The following is a 27786-nucleotide window of genomic DNA, read 5'->3' as shown; positions in this document are numbered from 1 at the left end:
AGCAGTGGTTCTTGCACAATGTACACATCCCCAGAAAGGTATGTGGCTTTATACACTAATGTACGCTATGGAATAGCTCATTCAGAATACCCAATAAATACTATGTTTGTTTACCTAGCAATAAGGTCTGAGAAAAAGAAGCAAGAGCAGACTTGATAGAATGGAGACTCCTAAAACCTTGGGGTGGAAATGAAGCACAGGCAAAAGGCATCAGGAGGAGACAGCTTTAAAGGAGAATGCCTGGAGCACCAGAGCTCTAAGAAATTATGGTGTGGGTTGCAGCTACAAGTATATATAAAGCTGTCAGACAAAAGGTAGAATGGAAAAGCACAATCCCTACATATTTCCACTGGATAGAGGAGCAGCAGGGTAGCTGTTTTGAACCTTCATTCCCTGGCACTCTGTTGGCACTGAAAATGCCTCCACAATCAGGTGTTAATGTTGGAAAGCCAGCACCTGGCCCAGATGTTGGACAGCTGTTTACCTGGGATGAGATAGGACTCCACTCAGGCAAGGGAAACTCTAAGGAAGACAAGTGGCTTGTCATCAGCAGGAAAGTCTATGATATCAGTCGCTTCCATCTGCTGCACCCTGGGGGCACACGTGTCATCAGCCACTATGCAGGACAAGATGCAACGGTGAGATCTTACTGTGGGGGCTGTAAAAGCTGGAAAGACTCATAATTCTGTGGCATAAGGTATGCTGTGCATACATGATGATACTTCAGGTTCAAGCTCTGGTGCCTACAATTATCTCCAAGGATGTTAGGTGGCTGACTTTGAAAAGGTCTCTGCTTGGTACCTTCTTCTTGGTATCTTCAGACCCAGGCTAAATGGACAATGATCTGTTATAAGGCAGCTTCATGTGGTCATTCATGGTGTCCAATGGACAATTTTCTGTAACACATGAGTATATTGCCAATATAAAGGAGAAAGAAGGAAAGAACTGAAGGACAGAAAACTTCATTTTGGAAGAAACAGGTTATTGAGAGAAGCTGTATTTAAGGATGGAATCCAAAACAGTAGTCTATAAAACCTACTTTCAGTGACAGAAAGGGGTATGTAATTGGCTACAGCACACTGACTACAGAAATACATTGACTTCCAGGAGATGAGAGCAGTCCAACAGTATGCACAAGTGTAACTTGGGTTTTAAAAAAGAAAAATATGAATTTTCTGGATTTGAGGATTTCACCTTGGGAAAGAATATCTGGATATTTTTTAAGAAGTCAAGATAGTTTTAGTAACACCACTGGAATTCAAGTTTTATTTGATTTTTGGATCATTGTGTGTTTGTTTTGTACTTTTTGCTGAGTTCTAAGAAAACTTATTTTCTTTTAAAATACGCTTGGAATTTCATCTGGATACTTTAAAGGCCCACCTATTTACATCTCTATACATAATGCCTTATAATCCTATGATTTGTTTACAAGAAATAAATGTTATAGTGTTACAGTGAAACATTGCTTGGTTCCTTGTAACTGAGAACTTCTGGTAAGGGCCATAACATTTGTCTGAAGCAGAGTAAGGCAGTCTGGAAGCCATGTAGAAGCTGAAGTGCCATCATGTGTGCCATTTCCTTGCTTACAAAGGACAGATGTGTACCTGGGTGATAGTTATTGAAACTCTGTGATCTAGGATAGGTGTTGTAGAAGAAAGGTCATGCCACTGGAGTTTATCACACGGGAGGAATTTCTCTTTATTTCAAATAAAAAGGAAGTGGGGCCAGAACACATTCACGTGAATTCGCTAGTTCAACGAATTTAAGTGAATTTGAATTATATTCGAACTGACTTCCCATTGCCCGAAAATAGCTTGCCATTGCCCGAAATTGAGTGTGGTAGTCTATCACGCAATAATGTGAAACTTCATGTTTGCGTTCAGACTGACTTCCCATTGCCTGAAATTGCATGTGGTAGTCTATCATGCAATAATGTTAAAACCCATGATTGCGTTCAGATTGCCATTGGATTATACTTCTAATTTCCCTTTTCTGATAAACTCCACGGTCTCCTTTAACCTAATGGCAAAGCAGAGCTTTGGAGAAAAGCAGTCCTTCTGTTTTGAAAATATTTGAATTAAAACCATGTGACATTTATTTGGTAAAAACATGTATATAGTGCCTCTCAACACTGATATGAAGGCTGCTTATCTCAGTTCAAACAAGAATGACATCAATAACTAGGGGGGGAAAAACAAAGCAAGTGAGGTTTCCTTCACCTAAACAGCTCTCATTTTACCTTCTCTCTTTGAACCTCCAATCCAGCCATCCAAGGAACCTCCAGAATCCCACACTCACATCCCTGGAAATGATCTGCCCCCATTTATGTTTGCCCACATATCCCTCTTTTTATCCTTTTGATAGAAATGAATTTATCTGACTAACAATATCCATTACTTCGGCATAGTGGTCATCTCCCTTTCATACTCAGTGTTGTTGTGTGTTTCTTAGGATGCCTTCACAGCTTTCCACAAGGATGAAGACCAAGTCAGGAAATACTTACATTCACTGCTAATTGGAGAACTGGCACCTGATCAGCCCAGCTGTGAGCCCACCAAAAATGTAAGTCCCTCCCCCACACCTTACCATTTATTTATTTATTTATTTATTTTGTATTCCAATATGAGATACAACATGATTCATATTAAAAAAATAAAAACAGAATATAGTTAAAACAAGGCATAATACAACATTTGAAAACCAATAAAATCAATAATTATATTCAAATATTAATTCAATTAATATTTTTATTTAAGAAGCAATTATTAGTTTTAAAAACAGTTAAAACATAATGATGGTGATTTACAAAGCATGGCCCAGTTAAAAGACCTTCATAAAGAGAGATTGTCTCACATATATAGGGAAGATACACTGCTTTGCAAGTACAGTCTTCAAACACTTATAATCAACTTGCTGGTATGAATGACCCTGTGTGTAGGATCCCCCTCCCTTGCAGTTAGATTCTATTAATACAGTCAGCCCTTCATGCCAATGGATTCTTCATCCACAGATTCACCCATTCACAGCTTGAAAATATTTTTTAAAAATACAAATTCCAAAAAGCTAGCCTTGATTTTGCCATTTTATGTAAAGGTAAGGGTAAAGGTCGACCTTTGACATGAATGTCTCATTGTAACTGACTGTAAAGGGCAGTGCTCATCTCAGTTTTTAAACAGAAGAGCCAGTGTTGTCTGAGGACTGCTCTGGTTGTCATGTGGCCAGCATGACTGCACCACATGCTGTTACCTTCCCTCTGAGAAGTGGTACCTATCTATCTACTTGCATTTACATGCTTTCAAACTGCTAGTTTTGCAGAAACTGGGACTAGTGAGAGGAGCTCACCCCATCATGCAGCACCCAGGCTTCGAACTGCCAACCTTCTGAATTTCCAGTCATCAGAATTGGCTTCTTAACCCCTAAGCCACTGCATCCCATTTTATATAAGGCTCACCATTTTACTACACCATTCTATATACTGAGACTTGAGCATCCATGGATTTTGGCATCCATCGGGGGGGGGGGGGGACTGGTACCAAACCCTAGCGGATACGAAGGGCCCATTGTACTAAAAGATAGAGCGAGCACATTGAAGAATATTTCAGGTAATCAGAATACCGCCCACAGCTGTCTCACATACAATACCAGTTACAAAGGCTTCCACTGTTACTGAGAAGTACAGTAGAAAGAACATTTCACACATCTGCCTGTTGGACACTGAGTTAAATGAGACTTTCTGGTCTTCCTATTTCCCAGTTAGCTCAGTTTCTTCATTGCTTTTATGATGATCCTGACAATCCAAGTCAATACTGAAAAAAATGAAGAATTTTATTGTTGTCTCTTCTCACAGGAAATGCTGATAAATGATTTTCATGAGCTGCATGCAACAGTGAAGAAGATGGGATTCCTAAAGTCCAATTACCCTTTCTTCATCTTCATGTTTCTGCATGCTTTCTTGTTAGACATAGCAGCCTGGCTCACTATCTGGTACTTTGGAAAATCCTGGGTGCCCTTTCTTACAGCTGTAGCACTGTTCACCATCGCACAGGTAATATATTCGTGTGATAGCTGTAAGTGGCTTATGGAGTAACTTTCAGCACTTCAAAAACTGGTACCCCATGATGTTCTGTGGAGTAATTTTGTGGGTAGAGGCAAGGTGACGTGATATGCTCCATCTTAGTGATGACACAGTTGCAGTTTCACTGGCTGGGAAAGGAGACCAGAAGAAGCCCTAATGTAGGCAGGTGCTGGTGTACATAAGGTTGTTGTTCAGCACTACAGCCTCAGTTGGGTTTGGAACTTTGTTCATACTCACTTTCTCTCCAATTTTTGTTTCAACAGGACATTATTGCATTATTTTCATTGTCATAACATTTTAAGCAGTTTGGCATGCGATCTCAATTCAGGTGGAAAGTAGATGGGATTTGCAAGCCTGTCAAAAGGTTATGGGGTTCCAGTATGGTTACAGGGTTCCTGTATGGAGCATAGGTAGTAAAGATTACATCCAAGTTGGGGATGTATGCCAACAGAAGGACAGCAACGAGGGCACCAGCCTAACTTCTCTAGGTAGTTTATTGCATGCAGTTTTAATGCCAACCTGGGCACGGGACAGGATAGAGCTGGAACGGGTTAAAATTGATGTTACCACATGCAAAATTGCTGCTGCACTGCTGCTCGACCATCACCTGTCCTCCAGAAGTGCTCTGGTAGCCAATTTTGATTCTACAGAAAGCTTCTGTATATCAAAATCGGCTGCCAGAGCACTGCTAGAGGACGGGTGATGGTCGGGCAGCAGTGCAGCAGCAATTTTGCTTGCAGTAACATCATAGAATCATAGAGTTGGAAGAGACCGCAAGGGCCATCCAGTCCAACCCCCTGCCATGCAGGAAATCTCAATCAAAGCATCCCCGACAGATGGCCATCCAGCCTCTGTTTAAAGAACTCCAGGGAAGGAGACTCCACTACTATACGAGTTAGTGTGATCCACTGTCGAACAGCTCTTACTGTCAGGAAGTTCCTCCTAATGTTGAGGTAGAATCTCTTTTCCTGTAGTTTGCACCCATTGCTCTTGGTCCTACTCTCTGGAGCAACAGAAAACAAGCTTGCTCCCTCCTCAATACGACATCCCTTCAAATATTTAAACAGGGCTATCATATCACCTCTTAACCTTCTCTTCTCCAGGCTAAACATCCCCAGCTCCCTAAGTCATTCCTCATAGGGCATGGTTTCTAGACCCTTCACCATTTTAGTCGCCCTCCTTTGGACACGCTCCAGTTTCTCAATGTCCTTTTAAAATTGTGATGCCCAGAATTGGACACAATATTCCAGGTGGGGCCTTGCCTGATCCCATCCCATGCCCGGGCCAGTATTAAAATTGCATGTGATAAACTCCAAGGAAGGAAATGCGAGAGCTAGGGAGGAGCTACAAGAAAGGTCCTCTCTTGTACTCCTCTCCTAGAGATTTGTAAGGCTGCCTGTGAAGTACACCTGACACAGTCACTGAAAATTACCAATCAAGTCAGCTCATATTGCCTTTTCAGAATGACCCTGTGAGGATGGTAGGGCAAAGAGAAGGCCCTCCCTAGAAGAACCAAAAAAAGGGGGGAAGGGGAGTCAATACAGTTATGTAGCCCATCGCTGCCTCCACATTTTCTACTGACTCTCTTGAATCCTATATATAGGAGAGAAAGAGTTATATGCAGCTGGTAGCTTACATTTCAGTTGAATGAAGTATCTTCACCAAGTTTTAATCTCAATTTTAAAGGAGCTATCCAAAATAGGTTCAGCACTTTTGAAAACTTCTTTAAAGTTCAGGCAAAATCTTAGAGTGGATTCCTCCACTGAAATTGGAGGCAACAACTGCTGCTGGATGGCTTCATCTTTTCTTGTATTGATGACACAGCTCTCAACTCCAAATGATCTCATTCTGCAATGCCATATAGACTTTGAAAAGGGAAGGGGGGGCACTACAGAAATTTTCCATCACCAGATTTACCATGGGAGTTTATCAAACAAGGGAAATTGGAAGTATAATCTAATGGCAATCCGAACACAATCATGAGGTTTTACATTATTGTGTGATAGACTACCACATGCAATTTCGGGCAATGGGAAGTCAGTCTGAACGCAATCATGGGGTTTCATGCTATTGCGTGATAGACTACCACACGCAATTTCAGGCAATGGCAAGCTATTTTCGCAGAATGGGAAATCAGTTCGAATGCAATTCAAATTCATGTAAATTCACTGAACTAGCAAATTCACATGAATATGTTCTGGCCCCACTTTCTTTTCATTCGAAATTAAGAGAAATTCCTCCCGTGTGATAAATAATAATAATAATAATAATAATAAAATGTATTTCTATACCACTTTTCCGCAGTAAAACTCCATTGACTATATGGTGCAAAGCTGCAAATGGTGCAGCTGAATCAGGTTCCACAAAAAAGTCTCCCACAATAAATTTAAAAATTACATACAAACATACATACATACATATAAAATAAAGATAATAAAAGAGTAATAGAGGTTAATGGTATACATTAATCTTGGGAATACATCAAAATTAAAACTTGGTAACTGGTAAATTGCCACATAGTCCACTGAGGTTCATGTGATTATTCTTGTCTTGGACAAGTCAGCTTTCCTGTTCAGTCATCCATTGAGAGAGAGTGCAGCAGCATTCAGTACAATGTTGCCAGATTTGGGGGCAGGTCTCCAAATTTGGAGGTTTTTAAATATTTATTTTACGGTTTATTATTATTTATATTTTGATTTAGATATATATGGGGGCACCAAAATCTTTTAAGTGCTCAGGGCCTCTAAAGTGCTTAGAGCCTCTTATTAGGAAGTTGACTTGGCATGTGTTTCTTCCAGTGCAGAAAGAGAATATATGGTGTTCAGCAGTGTTCATATTACTTTACAGAGTGTGAGAAGATTGGTCCCCACCCTGAACAGTTTATATTCTAAAATGTGAAAAGGGGAGGGATGAGGAGGAAGAGAAAGAAACATGAATACTGTAGTAGATTACAAAAACATATATTTGTTTACATTACATATAAATAGAGTTCAAAGCTGAATTGCAGCAACAGGGCATAGGAACTAAGGGTTATGCTGATGAAGAATTTGCAGAAACAGTGGGTTTGGGGAAGGGATTTTATCTTTCATCTGTTGTAGTTAAATATAGTAAACAAAGATGTCATTGTCCCCATTGTAACAGGAACTGAACACATGGCTCTGCAGGAAAAAGGACAAGCCTTTCTTCACCCTTGAGAGTCCCTGGGATTCAATAATGTTTATAGAGAAGATTCCCATGTTTCTGTACAAAAAATCTACTAATGAGGGGAGAGGAAAATAGACAATTTTGCAGTATCTGTAAGATAGCTAGTGTTTCTCTTCTCAAGAAAAAAAAAGCTGTGCTTGGGGAAGAACCACTTCTTCCATACCACCAAGGAAAAGAACATATCACCTTATGTTGTCGTTGTTTTTCTTCTTCCAGATCCAGTATGGGTTTCTTCAGCATGATTTTGGGCACATTTCAGTCTTTGAGAAGACCAAGTGGAATAGACTGGCTCACTTTTTTGTAATGGGAGTGCTTAAGGTAAGGGTCTGCTCTTGAAGAAGGACCATGCCTGGGGTTTGTTCTTCAAGATGGTGATGACAGTAGCACGGACATATATAATGCACTAGGAAATTTGCCTAGGATTAATGTTGCTGATTTCTGTTAGAATTGGGATGAAATGAAAGTAACACACACACACACACACACACACACACACACACCATTTCACATGAAGCTCCAAAACAGAAAACCCCTAATGTTTACTGAGCAGGCACAAACTTGCTCAAAAAGGATCAGACTATCAGTTTAGGCCTACAATTTAGGTCTAAGGCTACAGTAATGATTTCATGGCTGCAAACCACACCAACAGTAGCCTAAACATCTCCACAACAGTGCTGTTGCATTGCATTGCACTACTTTGCTAGTAAGGGAGATGTGTGTGTACTTTGATTCAGCAGGGGAAAGAAAGAAAATTGGGTGTCTAGACAGAAATAATTGCTGACAAAGAATTGGTTATCACAGTCATTTATTCTCCTAGAGCATCTTATTAAGCTTCCTGCTATCTCCAGTAAAGGAGGACTTACCTACTTGCCATAGCATTAAAAAAAACCCCATAGCATTCAGTGTTGTTCTCATTGTTATTGATTTCTGCTAGGATTTGGTTCCAGGGCCAAACCCACCCCATACTCCATGGATATGAATATCCATGGACTCTCAACTCTCATTATATACAATGGGTTAGTAAAATTGTGTCCTTTATATAAAAATGGCAAAATCAAGGTTTGCCTTTGGGCGGCGGCGGCTTCTCTTCTCTTTTTCTTCTTCTCCTCCTCGTCCTCCTCCTCTTTCTTCTGAATATTTTCAAGTCATAGATGGTTGAATCCATGGATGCAGAATTCGTAGATCTGACCGGCTAACTGTACTCCTTTTTGAGTTGTCTTTTTTCAGTGTATGTTGTATATTTGTCTGCATTTGAATGGGACAGCCAGGGTGACCATTGACTTTTCTGGGTAGGCCTGATGGGAGTTGTTGTCTAGCAACATCTGGAAGCTGGCAAGTTGCCCACCTCCTAGTTTATGAGCTTCTCAAGGGAGGACTTTCCCCCTGTCCCACCACTGTCTCAGGAGCATTTGGCGAGGTTCTTCTCAGTGACTGTTTCCAGGCTGTGCTTCTTCCTTCTATAGGAGGATAATCTGGCCCCTTCTCTGACCTTCTGCAAGATGGCAGGCAAAGACTTTTTATTTAGACAGACTTTTAATTATTAACTGGTTTTTGTAGGAAGATTTCTTAAGGAGGGTGCTGCACTTTTATTCTCATTATTAGGTTTTTAAATGGTTTAAAACTCTTACATTTGTGCTTTTTTTTAAAAAAAATTGGATAACGTATTTATTGAAAAAACTCTTTGAACATAATGGTAATTTAAAATCTAAATTGTGTTTTAATCTTTGTTGTGAGTTGCCTCATGACCATAACTGGACAAAGGGCAGAGCATGAATAAAATAAAATAATATAATATAAAACAATGAGCACTCTTGATATTCCCAGTCACTCTGCCTTCTTGAGTTATTCTTCAGAAGCTCCTATTGTGTCTTTGGGTGGGGCTTTGTGATCTGGGTTCTTCTATAATGCTTACATATAACTAAATGAGATAGATGACACATTCTCTTTCTTGCCAAAAGGAAACAAAAGAGTGTTTATAAGCTTTTGTGTCTCTTGCACACAAATTAGTATCACATAACTAGCCTAGGTTGGAAGCGTGCCAAGGAAGGAATCACTGCTGGTAGAAACTTGTCTGCAATGAAAGGAAAGGTGAAACAACTACAGTTCCCCACCCATAACTCTTTTTCTGAGGACCTGAAGGTCCTTTGCCATGTTGTCAGTTATCCTGCAATTATTTGAAGTTCTCTGTAGTCCACCTTCCCATCACCACAGCTTTCAATTCATAAACAACGGTATTGTCCAAACAGACAGGCCAAGATCAGCACTCCTCTTTAAGGATGCATCTGCACTACAGAATTAATGCAGTTTTGACACCAGTTTAGCTGCCATGGTTCAGTGCTACAAAATTCTGGGATTTGTAGTTTTGTGAGACTACAAATCTGTCAGAGAGCTCTGGTGCCCCAACAAACAACAAATCCCAGGATTCCATAGGATTTACAGTTAAAGTGGTGTCAAACTGCATTAATTCCGGAGTGTAGCAGCAGCCTGGGACTCTCTTAATATTGGGATTCAGGATATTTAATGATAGCAAAATAAGTAGGAGGCTCTTTATTTAGATAATCCAGTCAATATATATCAGCATCTACTATAGGTGATTATAGAGCATAAACCTATATGGTCTAAGGATATCCCTATGTATATACCATCTATTAAGGATTTTATACACTTCAAAAAGGAATTTGTTATATGTTGCTAAGAGGTAGCTCTATACATTCATTTGTAGAAGACTTTATACTCATTTCCAGTCTTCTGTCAGATAAGGCATATAGCCTAGCTCAGTTTCCAAAAAGGACGATCTATCAGTTACCAGCATTTTAAAGGTAGGATTTTCAGCTTAGAAGAGAGCCTGAGAGGCGGTAATAGAATAGCAGCTGTCAGAAGCAATAGAGTACTTCCTTTCTCTTTGTTGGGATTTTGTTTCTTGCCGTGTCTAGCCCCTCTTTATCTCCTCATCAGCCTGCCATTTTACAGAAACTTTTGTATGGCTTTATGCCAGGATATCTGGCAATCTTGTATCTCCAAAGGAAAGATCTGAAAAGCACATATATGAACAAAAGCAAAATAGGAGATAGGCTCCATGTGCTGATAGTCCATTCTTTATTATCTTTAAAAAACAAACAAACAATGCATTATGGCCTCTCTATCGGTGTTATCTGGGTTAATATACCAGTATTTAATGGAGTTTTATTTATATTTTATAGTGTAGCACCTGAAGGGGGCCAATTTTGATAGAGTCCAAAGCACATTGAGGCTTCTTAAAGTAATATGAAAATAAAGAAATAACCATCTGTCAGCACATGGAATCTGCCTCCTATTTTGCTTTTGATCTTGTATTTCTACCAATCAGGGAGGAATCCTTATTGGGGTCTCCTGTTCTGGCTATCTTCTGTCATGTATGACTCAAGTCATTGCAAGACTAAATTTAATGTGGCCAGTTTCTGGTTTTCTCTCTCTGAAAAGGATCTTGGAGTCCTAGTACACCACAAGTTGAACATGAATCAACAGTGTGGTGCAGCAGCTAAAAAACCCAGTGTGATCCTAAGTTGCATCAATAGAAGTATAGTGTCTAGAGGGAAGTAATAGTACCACTCTTTTCTGCTTTGGTCAGGCCCACCTGGAATACTGTGACCAGTTCTGGGCACCACAATTGAAAAACAATATGGACAAGCTGGAGCATGTCTAGAGGAGGGTGACCAAAATGGTGAAAGGTCTGGAAGCCATACCCTATGATGAGCCACTTAGGAAGCTGGGTATGTTTACCCTGGGGAGGAGAAGGTTAAGAGATGTTAAATATTTGAAGGGATGTCATGTTGAAGATGGAAGAAGCTAGTTTTCTGCTGCTCTAGAGAACAGGATGCAGAACAATGGATGCAAGCTTTAGGAAGAGATTCCACCTCAACATTAGGAAAAACTTCCTGACAGTAAGAGCTGTTCAACAGTGGAACACACTCCCTTGGAGTGTGATGGAGTCTCCTTCTTTGGATGTGTTAAAACAGAGGTTGGATGGCCATCTGTCAGGAGTGTTTTGATTGTGTCTTCTTGCATGGCAGCGGCTTGGACTTTTGGTCTCTTCCAACTCTATGATTCTATGATTTATTGACAATGACATTGGCTAAATGCCCAGACTTGAGTATAAGACAATGTTTTTTACTTCAAACTAATTGTCTTAACCCAATAACTGTACCACATTCATTAGCCCAGTATAACATTCACTTTCACATTGACCCATTTCAGGGCCTGAACATATAAGAATAGCATATCACCTGCAATGAAGGGAACCTTCTGACAGGTGTTGGTCCCAGAGAGGTGGAGTCAGGTGACTTGGTGTAGGTGCAGTCAAGACTCCTATACCTTCCATAGTTGTGCAAAAGAAGAAATTTTAACAGATGTAATTTGCATGATGCACAGTGACTGAAACGCTCCAGCTTATACCACTATTGAAGTTGCAGGGACCCTGCTGTCTTTAATTTGGCCACCCTGGGTGGAGTTGTCTAATTTGATTTCATCTTGTCAGAAACCACAATCAGAACTGAGACATTTATTTATTTACTGCTATGTTCTATAGGCTATGGGAAGGAGTACAAGTGATGTACTTGTTCACAAGCAAAATGAAATGTGTGTTCCCTCCCCCCCCCCATCATTTAATATAAAGGGTGGACCAGCAAGCCAGTGGAACCATATGCACAACCAACACCATGCCAAACCCAACTGCTTCCGGAAGGATCCAGATCTCAACATGCACCCACTCCTGTTCACCCTAGGGAAGCCACTCTCTGTGGAGGTGAGTAAACAAATGGCTACCAATGGATTTAATCCACAGAAAGAATCCATGATAGGTAAAGAAATCCTTGCCCATACTCAACAAGCTGATTAGAAGAGAAGAAAGGAACCATGCTACAGCTTGGTCCTACTGCAGGACAATTTACACTATTCGATCAGGTCAGGTTCACCTTGGAACTGTTTTGGGGGGAGGGTTAATATTAGCAGATAGGTTGTAATAAATGTTGGCTAATTGCAGCTACTTGCAGGGGGAAGGGAAATTTGGAGAGATGCAATCCTTCAGTAATTTTGTTCTCTAAGAAACCAACAAATAATTTTAGCAATTTTCTTCCCACTATACAAGACTGTACAAAATTCACTCATGGCTCTTTTGTGCAGAAAACAGCATTTTTACAACACAAAAAATGCTGCTTCTTGCAGAGAAAGTGCTGTTTTCTAATTTTAAAAGTCATGTTTGAATTTTGTTCAGAATAAGCTCTGAAGTGTGAAGATATTCATCAGACCAGGATTCTTTTCTTCAGGATTTCCTGATGCTCAAGAAGCACATTTTTCAAGCATTTCTTGAATATTTTCAAATATTCTTCTCATCCCTGCAAAACATCCTTAAACATGAAGGCTCCTACAAGGAAAGACTCTTACATTCTTTCTCCATTTTGAATGCAACTTGCTTCCAAGTTAGCATGCATAAAACAAACTGAAGACAGCTTTTATTATCCCCAGGTGGGCTTGATGACAAATACTGTCTTAATATTTCTTAGCAATTGATAGTTTAGTACATTTTTGGTTGATGATGCCTGAGGAGACTTAACTATACAAAGGTCATGGTCTAATTTTGCAATTTTGTCAGATCATTTCCGACTGGCTCATCTTGTTGCTACTTTCTACTTTCTCTCAACAACAAAAAATATTTGTATAAGCCACAATGACCATTACAAAATATTACAAACAACAATAATACATTTTACTGGTCAACAACTTGATAACTTATAAAGAGGGATAGGAGAAAGCTTAGTAGGTCAGGCAGCAGCAGGTCAGCTGATATAGCATTCCATTTCTAGCATCTCATCTCCTTTTCTACTTTCTTTCTTTTTATCTATCTTTTCACAACATACCAGAACTTCTTCTCCTCTAGAGAACAGAGAAATAGAATGCTTCTATTTCATTGACAGTTACACCAAAACCTGTTTCTATATTGCTTTGTCTGTGAAACACTTCAGCTGATAACTGGAGAGCTGTAATTAAAAAACTGGACCTCCACCTCCCATAAAACAACTGACATTTATGTGCATGCTTGATACAGATACTCCATGAACAATGTAGATTCACCCTCCAACACAGATATCGTGAGGAAAAACGGGTCTAAATTGACAAAAAAACAACAAACCCATTCTTATAACTCTGGGCAGATACTTTTTGGATTTTCTAGGGTCTCAGCATTTTCAACCTGCATCTTTGCCTGTTAGTCTCCAACAAGTGTGAGTTACTGAAAGACTCAGAGCCCTTTCACATTGATTACTCTGTTACAGTAGTATAAGAACGCAAGGCAATTTGTGTTAGAAAAAGTGAGAGTTGGCAACTGTGGTCCAATGCGGAATTCATAGAAGGCCTTTTCCAGTGTTTCATTATTCTAAGCGTGGAGAGGAACATTGACCAGTGCTGTAATCCCACCCTCTCCACTCCTAACCTTTTCAGATTTACAGGGCAGTCTGGAGTAGAAATACAATTGCATTTTATCAGAGATGTCTCCAGAGTTGCATGTGCTTTAGAGAATCCCTCCCTTATCAGAAGAACAGAGCTATGGAACTATGCTGCTGCTTCAGACTTTCCCTGTAAAGTTGGCTGGAGAGGTTATGACCAATTGTAATAGTATTAGTTGCCAGAACAGGGCTATAATCAATAGCTTAACTGTTGTTTTCTCTTCTGTCCTTCACAGCTTGGAAAGAAGAAAAAGAAATATATGCCTTATCAGTACCAGCACAAATATTTCTGCTGTGAGTGTCTCTGGCATTGTGCACAAGATTCTAAATTTGGAATTTGTCAACTACAGTAATGCCACATTGATAGATTAAGATATAATATGGAGCTACCGGATGTTTGAATATTGTACCAACTGGTTGACCTTGGGCAAGTCACATCATCTCAGCCTAAGAGGAAGGAAATTATAAACTTCTTCAGAATATATTTTGCCAAGAGAACCCTATGGACTTTATCACACAGGGGAAAATTGGGGGAGGGGGAATCGGGAGTTTAAAGAGCCATTGTCCAGCGATTGCAGGAAGATTTTCACACACATCCCGATTAAAGAGCCATTATCCTGGGAATAACCAGACAATAAACAGCAACAAATCATTCACAGGATTTCCCCATCAATGATTTGTTGCTGTTTATTGCCTGATTATTCTCAGGATAATGGATCTGTAATTGTGACATCGTGTGAAAATCTTTCACCTGATCGTGTGATTTTCATGGAATAATGGCTCTTTAAACCTCCAATTTTCCCCATGTGATACAGAGGGTTGCCATAAGTCAGAGTCAACCTGGACATACATAATAGCAAGAACAACTGAATTACATGTTGTGGTACGGAGTAAGAATATGAAGTGGATGATCTGATGTAAAGATGGGATACTAGAGGAAAGTTCATTTGCTAGTATTACCAGGGAAAGTACTTTTTTCTCAGGTATCTATCTCTTCATTTGAAAAACATGATTTGCAATGGAGTTTATCACACGTGAGGAATTTTTCTTAATTTCGAATGAAAAGAAAGTGGGGCCAGAACGCATTCACGTGAATTCTCTAGTTCAACGAATTTACGTGAATTTGAATTGTGTTCGAACTGACTTCCCATTGCCCGAAAATACGAAATTGCTTGTGGTAGCCTATCACGCAATAACGTGAAACCCCATGATTGCATTCAGGCTGACTTTCCATTACCCAAAATTGCGTGTGGTAATCTATCACGCAATAACATTAAACTCCATGATTGCGTTCGGATTGCCTTTGGATTATACTTCCAATTTCCCTTGTCTGATAAACTCCAATGGAAAAAAAGCTCTCATGTGTATATTCTTCTTCTTTTATATATTTTATTTTCACCACAGTCTTGGCTCCACTGACCTTCACAATTTACATCCAACTGCTTATATTCCGTTACACAATTCAAAGGAAGAAATGGATTGTAAGTAATGTGCAGAGTTGCAATTGTTCTTCCTTTAGATATGCAAATTTGGGGACCAGGGCAGGGGAAAATGGGAAAAAAGATGCCAAGTTGTTGTTTGTCTGATTGTATCTGCCCACCACCTAAAGCAGACACTGCTGATAGAAGGATTGTCCTCTCCCTTGCAGCCCTTCATGCACCCTCAAATTGCTCCAGAGGGCTGAGGTTTGAAAGTGTGAGGGAGAAGTCTTTAATGCTTGAGCAATACATAGATATTCTCCATTGTTCTTTGTCATGTTGCATCATGGCTTTAAGAGTGATCCCAATTACTCCCTTCTGTACAGTTAGTAGATCCAAAATCAACAAAGGAGATTGCAACCATTTTTCTTTGTATTTTGATTTGTTTATCTGTTTGGGTTGGATTTCCCCCCCTCCTTAACACCTTTATTTTTCTTGACAGGAGCTTGCTTTCATTTTGATCTACAATATCCGCGTCTGTCTCATGTATGTTCCTTTAATGGGATTTAAGAGTTTCATGGGACTTTACTGGTTAGCCAGGTAAGAGTCATGGAAAACATTCCTCCAGGAATGTAAAACCTCATAAATTTCATTCTCATAAGCAACATGAGAAACATTTTACCACCTTACTCATTGCTGTAAGAAAGTCCTTGTACAGTATTCAATGACTATTTACAAATATGGAGGTATTTTGTACAAAAAGAAAAGCATGAGGTCTTTTTGCACAGAAAACGGCATTTTCTCCTCAGAAATGTTCTTTGCTGTACAGAAAGCCATGCTGCCTTGTTTTCTGCACAAACAATCCACTTTCATAAAGAATGTATCTTCAGCTACAAAGATTCTCATCCTTCCAGGGTTCTCTTCATCAGAGTTTACTGACATCAGGAAACCTATTTTTCATCTACCATTTGAATATTTTCAAATATCCTTTCTTTCTCTACCTTCCTCTGACTGCTGCTGTTCTACACAATGTATAAATTTGTTTGTTTGTATGGCCATGGCCAGACTAACAGAAAACCCCAGCTTAATTTGGGGGTTTCTGGATCTGTGGGAAGGATGAGCTGCCTGCACAACTGGCACTCAAAATGGGCCAATACCGGCAGCACTGTCTGCACATTTCCATGGGTCAACAGCTCACCTGACCCAGGACGCTTTCTTCTGATCTTTTTTGGTGACCCATTGACGCTCCTCACCCATCACCACACTGGTGTACAGTCAGCATGGCCTGGGAATTCTCTGGAGTTTCCAACCTGATTTGGAGCAAACAGGGACTCTTTTCACTTTGGAGGATTGCCCTGGAGTGCTGATCGGACTTGGGTTCTGCCCATTTGGGGCATTGTCTAAACAGGTCAGTGTGGGAATGCGGTGAGAAAACTACTGTAAAGTACCCCTGACTAACATTGGTTTTTAAATTTCCAATGAAGGAGAGTCTGCCACGTCCCAAATAAGTTATTCCAGTCTCAAATAGTTCTTTTTGTCAGGCAGTTCTTCCTAATCTTTAGTCAGAATCTCCTTTCTTGTAATTTGAATCCACTGCTTTGCATCCAACCCTCTGGAGCAGCAGAAAACAAAGCTTCTTAAAGGTGGCTGTCACATCATCCCTTTGTTTTCTTTTCTTCAGACTAAATATACCCAACACTCCCAGCTGTTTCTTATAGAACTTGCTTTCTAGACCTTTTCTCACCTTGACCACCTTTCTTCAAGCATGTTTGATCTTGTCAGGCTACATTCCCACTACAATTTAAAGGGAGTTGCTGATTGGGTTATATGACTGTCATTCCCAGTTGAAACTAGTTCTGAACCTACTGTGATTGGTTTCAATCTCAATGAAGCGAGGCAAATGCAAAAAGCCAACTCTTTCTAGACACTAGTTCTTTGGCAGTTCTTTTGAAAAGAATTGATTCTGAAGTGTGTTCAACAAGTGGGAACAACGGATCTGAATTGCATCATTCTGGAGGGGAGGGATTAATGGCAGAGGGGTGTTTACCATTCCTCCTCAGTTTTTGGTAGATCTACCCCCCCCCAGAGCTGCCTTTGTGCTTGTGAAGTGACCTAAGGGCCCATTATTATTATTTTTTAAAAAAATAAAATTGATAGAAGATTCGATGTATTGCTTTTGCAAGTACTTGCAATCAATGAGGCAAGTAGTTGCAAAACCAATGAATCAAATCTTGTATCAATTTATATATATAGATATAGATATGGATATAGATAAAGATATAGATATAGATACAGTGGCGCCTCTGCATACGCAGTCTTTTTATAGGCGGCTTTGAGCATAGGTGCTCAAAGCCGCCGTCGCGCGCGGGGCGGAAGGGGCGGCGCGTCCCATTCAATTAAATGGACGCGTGCACCTGTTGCGCCTTGCGCGCCGCCGCGCCCGAGCCACATTGGAAACAATGGGGCTCGAGCATAGGTGGACTTTTTTATACGCGGAGGGATCCGGAACAGATCCCCTGCGTATAATAAGGTTCCACTGTATATAGTTCCCAAGCCTGGGTTGCCACTTATGTCACCACTAATGCACAGATGATTGACATGCATTTTGAAGCAGTGCAATGAAGCGATTACAAGGGGATAATGAAAAGATCAGCTTTTGCAGTGGGAACGACAGACCTTTTCGAATCGATTTACCAATAAGGAGAGAAGGCAAATCACAAACCGGTTTAAATGCAAGTGGGAATGCTTCTTGAATGGAACACAATTCTCACCAAAACAGAATACAGAGCAGGGTACTGTTACATGCCTTGATTTAGACACTGTGGTTCATGTGAGCCATAGTGAAACACAGAAGAGATTTTGGTACAGAGGCCATTGCACTTTTAGCTTTCAAGCAAAAATACAAGATTTCTGTCCTCAACATGTTTTGAAACTTTTAGTTAAAAGCAGTTGTAGAAAATAATTCTTTTCCATCTCTTGTTAATCTAAATGGAGATTGGTCAGTTGCATTTTTGACATGGACCTTCCCATATAGCTACTGGACATGCTAGCTGGGAGATTCTAAAAGTCAGAATCCAAAGAATATTTCTTCCAGACTCTAGTTGAAATCCAAAACCAGTCAACAGTGTGTGTGTGTGTGTGTGTGTCTGTGTGTCTGTGTCTGTGTCTGTGTGTGTGTACATATTAAGAAAACCTCTTTAAGTCTTTTTTTTTATCACACAGAAAGATGCCTACTAAGTTTAAAGGGCAAAGAATGAACATGCCTTATCTTGGGCAGATATGTGCAAAGTAATGCCCACTTTGTGGAGTTAGCCTGAATGGTAATTGCTAGTATGTTTTCCTGTTTGCTTTATTTGCACAGGTTCCTAGAAAGCAATTGGTTTCTCTGGATCTCACAGATGAACCACATTCCAATGAATATTGATTATGACCAGAATTTAGACTGGGTCTCTGCCCAGGTAAGATTCTGAAATTTCTCACTGTTCATAGAATTTGCATATCTTTAACAGTATCTCTTTGGAATGTATCAATTTATAATATAATCTCTCCTATCTGAAATTAATGTGGAAAACTGTAATGAAAATGAGAAAATAAATGATGGTGCTTACATTATATAGCAATAGCAACAGCAATGGCAAGTAAATTTCTAGACTGCTTATCAATGAATTAGTACACCCTAAGCAGTTTGCTATGTGTAAATGAATTGCCCTCAACAAGCTGGGCACTCATTTTAGCGACCTATGAAAGGATAGAAGAAGGCTGAGTGGATCTTGGAGCCCTCCTCTAGGATCAAACTTACAACATTGTGACTGTAGTACCAGCATTTAACCACTGCACCACCAGGGCTCCTTAGAGTGTATTAGTTTGAGGAGACTATAGTAGTCCTATACAGTTTCTGTTTTCAAATTAATTTCATACTGAAACTAATATGGGTTCATTTGTTGAGTTTTGTATTAGTTTATGAGAAGAGTGCCTATACCTGATGTTGCTACACTTCCCCTGTTGAGACATTGATTACCTTCCTAGCTATTTTGGCCGATCATCCCTGATCCAAGCAATAACCAGCCAAGCTATTTAAAATGGATAGCAGTTTCCAGCTGGGAAGGTAGACCACTATAAACCATATATATCTATGCAGATATAATTGCCTTATCATCTCTCTCAACTGCAACTCAGATAGTCAAGGGACTTTTAACATCCTGAGACAGCAGCATCAGATGGCTGTGGAAACCAGTTTATGAGGAAAAAGCAACTGAAATCTTTGGAAAGATCTCATATGCAGATGTAGCCTATAAATAAGGATTACTTGATCCTAGTAAAATCATCTTTGCAGAAGCATTCTGACCTGATATGAGAAAGGGAGATTGGGAAAAGGGGAGATTGAAAGAGGGAAAGTCAGACTGTTTTTTAAATAGTTAATGTGCAATACTACTTTTTAAATGCAAATACTTAGTGGTGAATTTTTCACTATTTTTTATTTACCCCTCTAAGACCATGGTGACAATTATGCAGCCATCCAGATATTGCTTGGATTCACTAGTATAGCAAGTGGTTAGGAACATTAGGAGATGCTTTTCAGCAACATCTGGAGGGCCACATGATTTCCACCCTTGTAGTGAGAGCCCAATTTGGTTTGTGTGTTAGACTATGACTCTAGAGGCCAGGGTTTGAATCCCTGCTCAGACATGAAAACCACTGGGTGGCCTTGGCAAGTCCCATTCTCTCAGCCTCAGGGAAAGGCAAATCCCCTCTGACAAGATTTACCCAAGAAAACCCCATGGTAAGTTCACCTTAGGGTTGCCATAAGTTGCAAATGTCTTGAAGGCACACAACAATGACTGAGACTGAGCAAATATCACAGACTTATGGTGACAACATTGTGGTTTCCCTTTACAGTTTTATTGCTCAAGTAAATAGCAAGTTACATGTGGATTCAACTTTGAATCCACATTCCAGATGCCAATTAAAATAATTCATTCTAAAAATTATTTTACTTCTTATATACTAGTGTTGGGCAAAGTGTAGCCTTCAAGATATTGTTGAACAGCATGTTCCTTGAACTACATTCCTTGCCATCACCTATACTATGTACAGCTCCCTGTGACTAGCAGTAAAGAAATTGGGTAATTATAGATAAATGGCTGTAAAATAATAATCCTTGGTACACAGGGTTACCAGATGTCATAACCACAAAGGAGGACAAGGCATCACAAAATGTAGGCCATTTAAGAGAAATGTAGGACATGACCAAATAAATGCTAACACTAATATAAATATAAAATATAAATTAATTTCATATGATTTATTTACAGCTATATTAGATATACTGTATTTTATTATGTACTCAACTGTATTTTTCTGATGAACTTATCGTCATTAAAATGCCTTGTTGGCTTGCAATATAAAAGAACTCTGAACAAGACAAATGCTTAAATCTGTTCTTTACCAGCAACAAACCCTTGACTGAATCTACATTTAAATTATTTCTTTCATTTGTCAACTGTTCTGAAATGAAGGGGAAAAAACTTTCAACATTTGCATTGGACTGTTCAAAATTGAAGACATTTTGGAATCCCTCCTAGACAGAAGGTTTAGGTGCAAGACATGTCCTGGAAAAGGAGGACATCTGGTCATCCTGTTGGTACATTCTGAGGAGCTCCCCAAGATCATAGATAACTACAGACAAAAAATGGGGAAAGAGTCAGACATTTCCTTCAAGCTTCTATCATGTCTAAATAGAAAAGCTAGTTTCCATTTGAACAGTGGCTTTTTTCTTCAGCAGTTTAAGCAGCTGAGGTGGAAACTGAACCCAAATCCTTCACTTATAGGTAGAATCACAAACTCAGCAGGTTTTCTTTAAAAATGCAAAACCCTTTTTAATGTCCTTTCATGTGGTAATCATAAAATTAGAAAACCCATAAAGTACAATAAAAAAAATGAACAGTTGGCAATGAAAGAAGTGATTGAAATTCAACAAATTTTATTCTCCTTTAGCTCTCAGCAACATGTAATGTGGATCAATCCTGGTTCAATGACTGGTACACTGGACACCTGAACTTCCAGATTGAGCATCAGTGAGTATGATATATATATATATATATATAGAGAGAGAGAGAGAGAGAGAGAGAGAGAGAGAGAGAGAGAGAAGTTGAGACTGAATAAATTATACAGCATGAATGAATGCATCCAGGACAGGCTTTCATAGACATGGGAGATCTGGCCAGGACAAAGGCTAGGGACCTTTGAAGGATACTGAATGCTATAGGCATACTGAGGGCCCTGTAATATTCATCTAACACTATCCATCCTTCCCTTTCTGCAGCCTTTTCCCAACAATGCCTCGACACAACTATTGGAAGGTGGCTCCTCTGGTGAAGTCCCTCTGTGCCAAGCATGGTCTTAAGTACCAGTGCAAGTCACTGTTCACGGCCTTTGCGGACATTGTGCGGTAAGTTTCTATTAACAGCAGGGATGCCCCTAGGCCTGTTTGTTTAACATCTGAAACAATAAAAATATAAACACATATTAAACAATTATCAGATTAACACAACTTCAACAGGTTGAAATGGTTTTAAATCATGTACATATGCATTCTGGAACAAATCAGTCATGCCTCTCAGACTAATTAAAGGCTGTATTTTAATTTGGAACCAGACTGATGTCAGCATTTGCAGCAATCAGGCTTCCAAGGGAATGACACTCCACAATTGGGTGCTACAGCTGAGAAGGCCCTCTCCCATGTCCTTGCATAGTATATCCCTACTACAGGTGGAGGATAAAGGAGGGTCCCTCTGACTGACCTCAGTATTCAGGCAAATGTAGACATAATGTGCTGCAACACAGCAAAACTGATGCAGTTTGTCACTGCTTTATCTGTCATAGCTCCATCCTATGGAATCCTGGGATTTATAGTTAGTTGTGGCATCAGAGCTCTCTGACAGAGAAGGCTAAGAGCCTTATCACATTAAAAATAAACCTGGCAGGACAGAGAGAAGGTAACAGCATACTGAAGAGTAATAGGCAGTATTACTATCTGTGATTAATGAGGCCCTTTCCCTCTTTTGCAGCTCTTTGAAGGAATCAGGGGAGTACTGGGAGGATGCCTACCTCCATGGATAAAAAGAGGCAAGACCACAGCATTCTCCTCATGCTATACCTTGCTCTTCCACCTCATGAGGCCAATGGAAAAGAAACAGAAAGCATTATTGTGTGGCTCAGAATGGGACCACTTTAATAACAAACTCTTTGTGAACTAATATCTCTCATCTTTTCTTGCATCAACATGTTGTTGTGATAAACTATGGGGATTTATGAGAGGAAGACATGACTGGAAAAAGAGATATGAAATTTTCAGTTCTAGCAATAGTATCTTTGCTGATGACAGGTCACTTTGAACTTCCTCTGAGGAAGCAAGTGAGTTCTATTTCTGCTTCAAAATCATGCGAAGAAGGCAGTTTGAAAGCCTCAGTGGAAGCCCTGTTGGGTGTCCATCCCATCATCCTACAAGGCTAGGATGGTGGGTACACATGACAAGGCTTTCTTTCTCTGTAGCAGAATACTAACTGTGGAATTCCTTTCCAAGGGAATGCAGGACAATTCCAGACCTTCTGCGTCACCTAAGATGTGTGATTTCAGAAGGCCTTTGGTCCTTAAAACCAGATGGTGGCTGCTTTGACAGTTTTAAAACCATTTTTACGAAGCAGTTTTAGTCAGTTTTTTTTAAAAAACAAATCAACTATTCAGAGTTTTGAGTGTTTTTATCTATTGTACATCACTTCAGTAGCCTTGGTGGGCTGAGAGGTGATAGATATAAATATAATATGTTGTTCAGCCTCAGAGGAAGGCAATGGCAAACCTCCTCTGAACAAATCTTGCCAAGAAAACTCCATGATAGGTTGACCTTAGGGTCACCATAAGTCAGAAACTACTTGAAGGCACACAACAACAAATATAACATAACATAATATATAATGTAATAGAAAATAGGTGGGGTGGAGAGGGGGAGAGAGAGAGAAAGAAAGACTATGTAGATATAGAAATAATATCTATAAATATTTCTGTAAATATAATATAAATAAATAAATATGCTTTTCTTATATTGTTCTGTCCATAACAGCACTTTCCAAAGCAGTATGGGCACTGGCATAGGAGGAGTCAATCAAGACCAAGTACCTTTCCTTTGGGATTAGATTAGACTGTCTGCAGTGCTTCCAGTACCTCAGGCTCAAGGCAGCTGTGATTTCTTCCCACTAACCCAAGGCTCATTCCAAGGAAAGAGGTCAGAGCTGCTGTTGACTTCAGTGATGAGGCTGATGACGAATACTGTGATCTGAATTCACTGAAGGCACATCCAGACAGATTAAGACCAGATATTCCCAGATTTTATTCCAGTTAAGAAAGAAGATAGGAAGAAAATCAATTCATTTGAGATAAGGGACTGGAGAAGAGTGCTGAGGATCCCATGGACAGACAAAAGGACAAACAAATGGTTCCTAGAGCAGATCAAGCCAGAGATCTCCCTGGAATCCAAGATGACAAAACTGAGGCTGTTGTACTTCGGGCACATCATGCGAAGGGAGAACTCACTGGAAAAAACAGTAATGCTAGGAATGGTGGAGGGAAGTAGAAAGAGAGGAAAGCCACATGCTAGATGGATGGACTCTATTAAGGAGGTCACTTATAGGTTTGCAGGAATTAAGCAGAGCAGTGGAGGACAGAGAGTCTTGGAGATGTCTTGCCATGGGTCGAGATTGACTCGAGGGCAGTTAACAACAACAACAACAACAACAACAACAGCTCAATTCAGCTGCTGCTGAATTAACTGCTGCTTTCTATAATTCCTCAGAGACCTCCTCAAGTCCTGCCTTTGTTGTCTGTGCTTGGTGAAGGTAGGTATGGGTAAGTTGCCTTCTGTATCTCAATGAGCAGGACTCTCTGCCAGAGCTGGTACTACATTCTGGCCTGTCCCTGAAACTTGTGGCTCTCGAACCTCCTCCTGCTCTGGTCCAGTAGCTAGTCCCAACAGGTCCATTGCTTCAGTCTCTGAGTCAGAGTCCATTTCCATCTTCTGGAAGCAGGATATGACAGTTATTTGCAGAAGCTGATGCCCAGTAAGTCAGGACTGGGGGACATTTATGATCAATGCATATCCCTTACACTATTGAATATGTTGTTGTGTGCCTTCAGTCCCCTATCACAGGATTTTCTTAGCAAGATTTGTTCAGATGAGGTTTGCCTTTGCCACTATGGGTCATTCCCATTGCAATTTGCACTGAATCGTGGTTCGGGGTATATGATCCTCGTTCCCACTTGAAACCTCTTCCGATCCTCATTTGATCGATTCCAGTTGGAATGAAGTGGGGCAAACACACAAAAAAACAGGTTTTTCTGACAATAGTTTTAAAGTGGGACTTTTCAGAAGAATTAATTCTGAAGCATGTCCACTAAGTGGAAATGCCAGATCAGAATCGATTATTTCTGAGGGGAGGGACAAATGCTAGAGTGGTGTGTACCATCCCTCCCCAGAGACACCCCTAGTGCTGCCTTTTCGTTTTCTTTTTAAAAAATTGAATTGATCAAAAAATTAATATATTGGTAAAGTAGCTACTTGCTTTATGAATATATCAATTTTTTTATTAATTCTATTTTTAAAAAAGTGTTCCTCGTCCTCCTTCTCCTCCTCCTCCCGGGTCCCCCGACCTGCCTTGCTCCCTTCTTTGGCCCCTGCATTCCCTCATCCTACTTGCCCGCTCTGCCACTGCCCCCAAGGCCCTGCCGTGCTCGCCCGCAGACACAGCAGCACCACCACCTGCAGCACCAGAAGCCCCAGGTGAGCCAGAGAGAGAGCAGAAGGGGGTATGGCAGGCGAGCGGGAGGCGGCGGGGCCCATCCTGGCTTTCTCGGGGGCCTTCCTCCCTTCCTCCGCACCCCATGGTGCCCGGTGGAGGGTCTCGGGATGAGCCCCGGCCCTGCCATCTCACCTGTGAACCCTTGCCAGCGCCTGATCCTCCTCCTCGGCAGCACACAGGGGTAAAGGGGTCTGGTTGGGCCTCAGTCTTCAGAGGGGGTTCCGGGAGGGGGGGTGCAGGTGAGGATTGACTGGCTGAAGGGCTGCTCCGCCTTCCCCACTGGCCTCTGAAGAACCTCCACTGCCACCGCCTCACTGAGTCCCAACAGAAACCTGACCAAAGTCCTGGAGAGAGCTCAGGATGCCAAGCAGCAGACAGGACGGTTCCCTTGACCCCACCTGGGTGGGTGGGTCTGTGGGCCAGTTTTTAGGGTCTGGTGGGTTCTGTCCTGGAAGCAGAAGGTCCATTCCTGGCAGATGGAGGCCCTTTTCTCCCTCCCTCCCTGCATCAGCATCCGTTTCTCTGTTCCTCTCTCTCTCACACACACTGTTCCTGAGCAGCAGAAGCCTTGCTCTGAGCTCCTTTCCCCAGTTTTGCCTTGCTATGCGCTCCCTTTTTTGGACACATTTGATTGACGTAACAGGTCTGATGATTGACATTTATTTTGAATCGGTGCCAACTAATGGGAGTGACAATCGTGCCAAAAAAAAAAAAATCCAAAAAAGATCACATCCATAGTGGGAATGAGAGAGCTTTTGGAACTGAATTCCAAAACACAACGAGAGCAAATCAGGATTCAAATTAAATTGAAATTGAGAATGACTCCTATACTACTACTACTGCAGCTGCATTTCCCCATTCAAAACTCTAAATGGCTTGTGATAAATTAAATACAGTAAATCCATAGTTTAAAAACTGCAGGAGAAACAGTGGTGAAATCAAGAATGGATTTGCCACCATATTTAGTAGATCCACCTGGGCCTCTCCCTTCCCACTACCACACCCTGAAGACATCTCTTCCCTTCCCTCTTCGCACCCTTCCAACTTTTTAGGAGGAAGCCAGCAAAATAAAATAAAATAAAATAAAAAATTCTGCTGGCTGAAAAGGTCATAGCTCCTCAAACCAGAACTTCATCTAAAACTTCAGAGGGGCTTCCCAATCATATAGTCCTGGAGATGTATCCTGAGGCTCATAGCTTTGCTACCATTTTATCTAAATGGTAAAGAAGTAAAAAATCCCTTTGTACATCCATCCATACAGCTTTTAAGTTATTTTCCCGCTTCTGTAACATTCCCGTTCCTGGGGGCCCAAGAACACATGGTGCACTCCCTCTGAAATGATTTGGCAAAACTAAGCCACCATGACTTCTGTTGTAGTTCAGCCTCGTCAAGTGTCCTCTTCATCAAGAAGTATATTAAACTGATCCATCTTATGCACTTATGTAGGTTGCATTGATCTCATGGAGGACACTTCAAAGTACACATTCTGGTTGTAAGACTCTTCACATTTAAGGATGTTCCCATGATATTGGATGGGGAAAATATTTTGCTATTCTCCTGCTAGTACATACAAGCAGGCAAAATTATTTACACCTTGCTCTCCAATGTTGAGCCCTCCCCCTTGAAAACAGTCCTAGTACCCCTGAACTGATCAAATGCTACAAACAGTTCATCAACAACAAGAGCTGCTAAAAGGGAGAGAAAAGATGTGTGGTAGAAATAGCATGTTTCCTTTCTTTGCTTCTAACTAGCTTGTTCAGTAAGAGCAAGGATTCCTTTACCTAACTCTGTTTATTTCTTAGTATTAAGCCCACTAGAAACTATCTGTTTACTCAGCTCCACAGAGAGTGGTTTTCCCAGGCTGAACAGGAGCTGGTGCATGGTGAGATCAGGGTCCTTGTGGAAGCAGTTAGGTTTGGCATGGTGTTGGTTATGTATATGTTTCCATGGGCTTCTTTGTTGTTGTGTGCTTTGAAGTCATTTCTGACTTACGTCAACCCTAAGGCAAATCAATCATAGGGTTTCCTTAGCAGAATTTATTCAGAGAGGGTTTGCCTTTGCCTTTCTCTGTGGCTGAATCACTGTGACTTACCTAAGGCTGAACAGGGATTCAAACCCTAGTCTCCTAGCCGAACACTCAGACCACTACAGCACCCTGGCTTCCACTGGCTTGCAGGTCCACATTTTATAATAAATGATTTAAAAAAAACATTCCAAAACATATATATTCCATTTCCCCTCACCTTCAAAATAGTTCAGATCTCCCTGCTAGTTCATTACTCTTTCTTTCTTTCTTTTTTTGTAAGATTGCAAACATTTTGTTTGTAAAGCAGGTTTTTAACCCACATCTGTGACAAACTGCATATTCATGCTTGGCAACATTTATTCATAAGATGGTTAGGTTATATGATTACCACAGTTCTGATATGTAACACAAATCTGTTTCCCCATCAGCATTGTCTGGTATATATTTTATTATCAGCATGGTTGCATACATAAGTGACCACAAATAAAGTGGTATTCTCATAGGAATGGTTTCATACATTATTGTCCTATTTCACAACTTGGACTGATCCTGCAATTGAAGAATGACATGACTATGAACTTCCTTCATTGCATATGATAATCAGCTTGTCACTTAGGAATCTAATCTGAGAACCCACAAAAAGTAATTTGGAATTTTTATGATCAGGGTATTTTTCAAGCAGATATTCCAGCTACCCAAATTCTCCCTCAGACTCTCCACACTAAAAAATAAAAAGAAA

General features: G+C 40.5%; 2 protein-coding genes across 2 annotated transcripts in view; both read left to right on the top strand.

The window, feature by feature from the left end:
* Nucleotides 1-27786, top strand: part of LOC121926305 (acyl-CoA (8-3)-desaturase-like) — a 575266-nt gene that overhangs the window by 301699 nt on the left and 245781 nt on the right. The window lies entirely within an intron of this gene.
* LOC121930504 (acyl-CoA (8-3)-desaturase-like) lies at nt 417-22536 on the top strand. The gene is made up of 12 exons (XM_042466920.1): nt 417-638; nt 2452-2562; nt 3848-4045; nt 7496-7597; nt 11931-12059; nt 13992-14049; nt 15160-15236; nt 15676-15773; nt 18535-18631; nt 21168-21247; nt 21496-21621; nt 22241-22536. Exons 1-12 carry the CDS (start codon nt 417-419, stop codon nt 22290-22292), a joined length of 1350 nt encoding a protein of 449 aa, XP_042322854.1. The 3' UTR covers nt 22293-22536.

This window comes from Sceloporus undulatus, chromosome 1 (assembly GCF_019175285.1).
Source record: "Sceloporus undulatus isolate JIND9_A2432 ecotype Alabama chromosome 1, SceUnd_v1.1, whole genome shotgun sequence".
Classification (NCBI taxonomy): Eukaryota; Metazoa; Chordata; class Lepidosauria; order Squamata; family Phrynosomatidae; genus Sceloporus; species Sceloporus undulatus.
The sequence above is the reverse complement of the archived record's forward strand: the minus strand, read 5'-3'. Positions and strand labels throughout refer to the sequence as shown.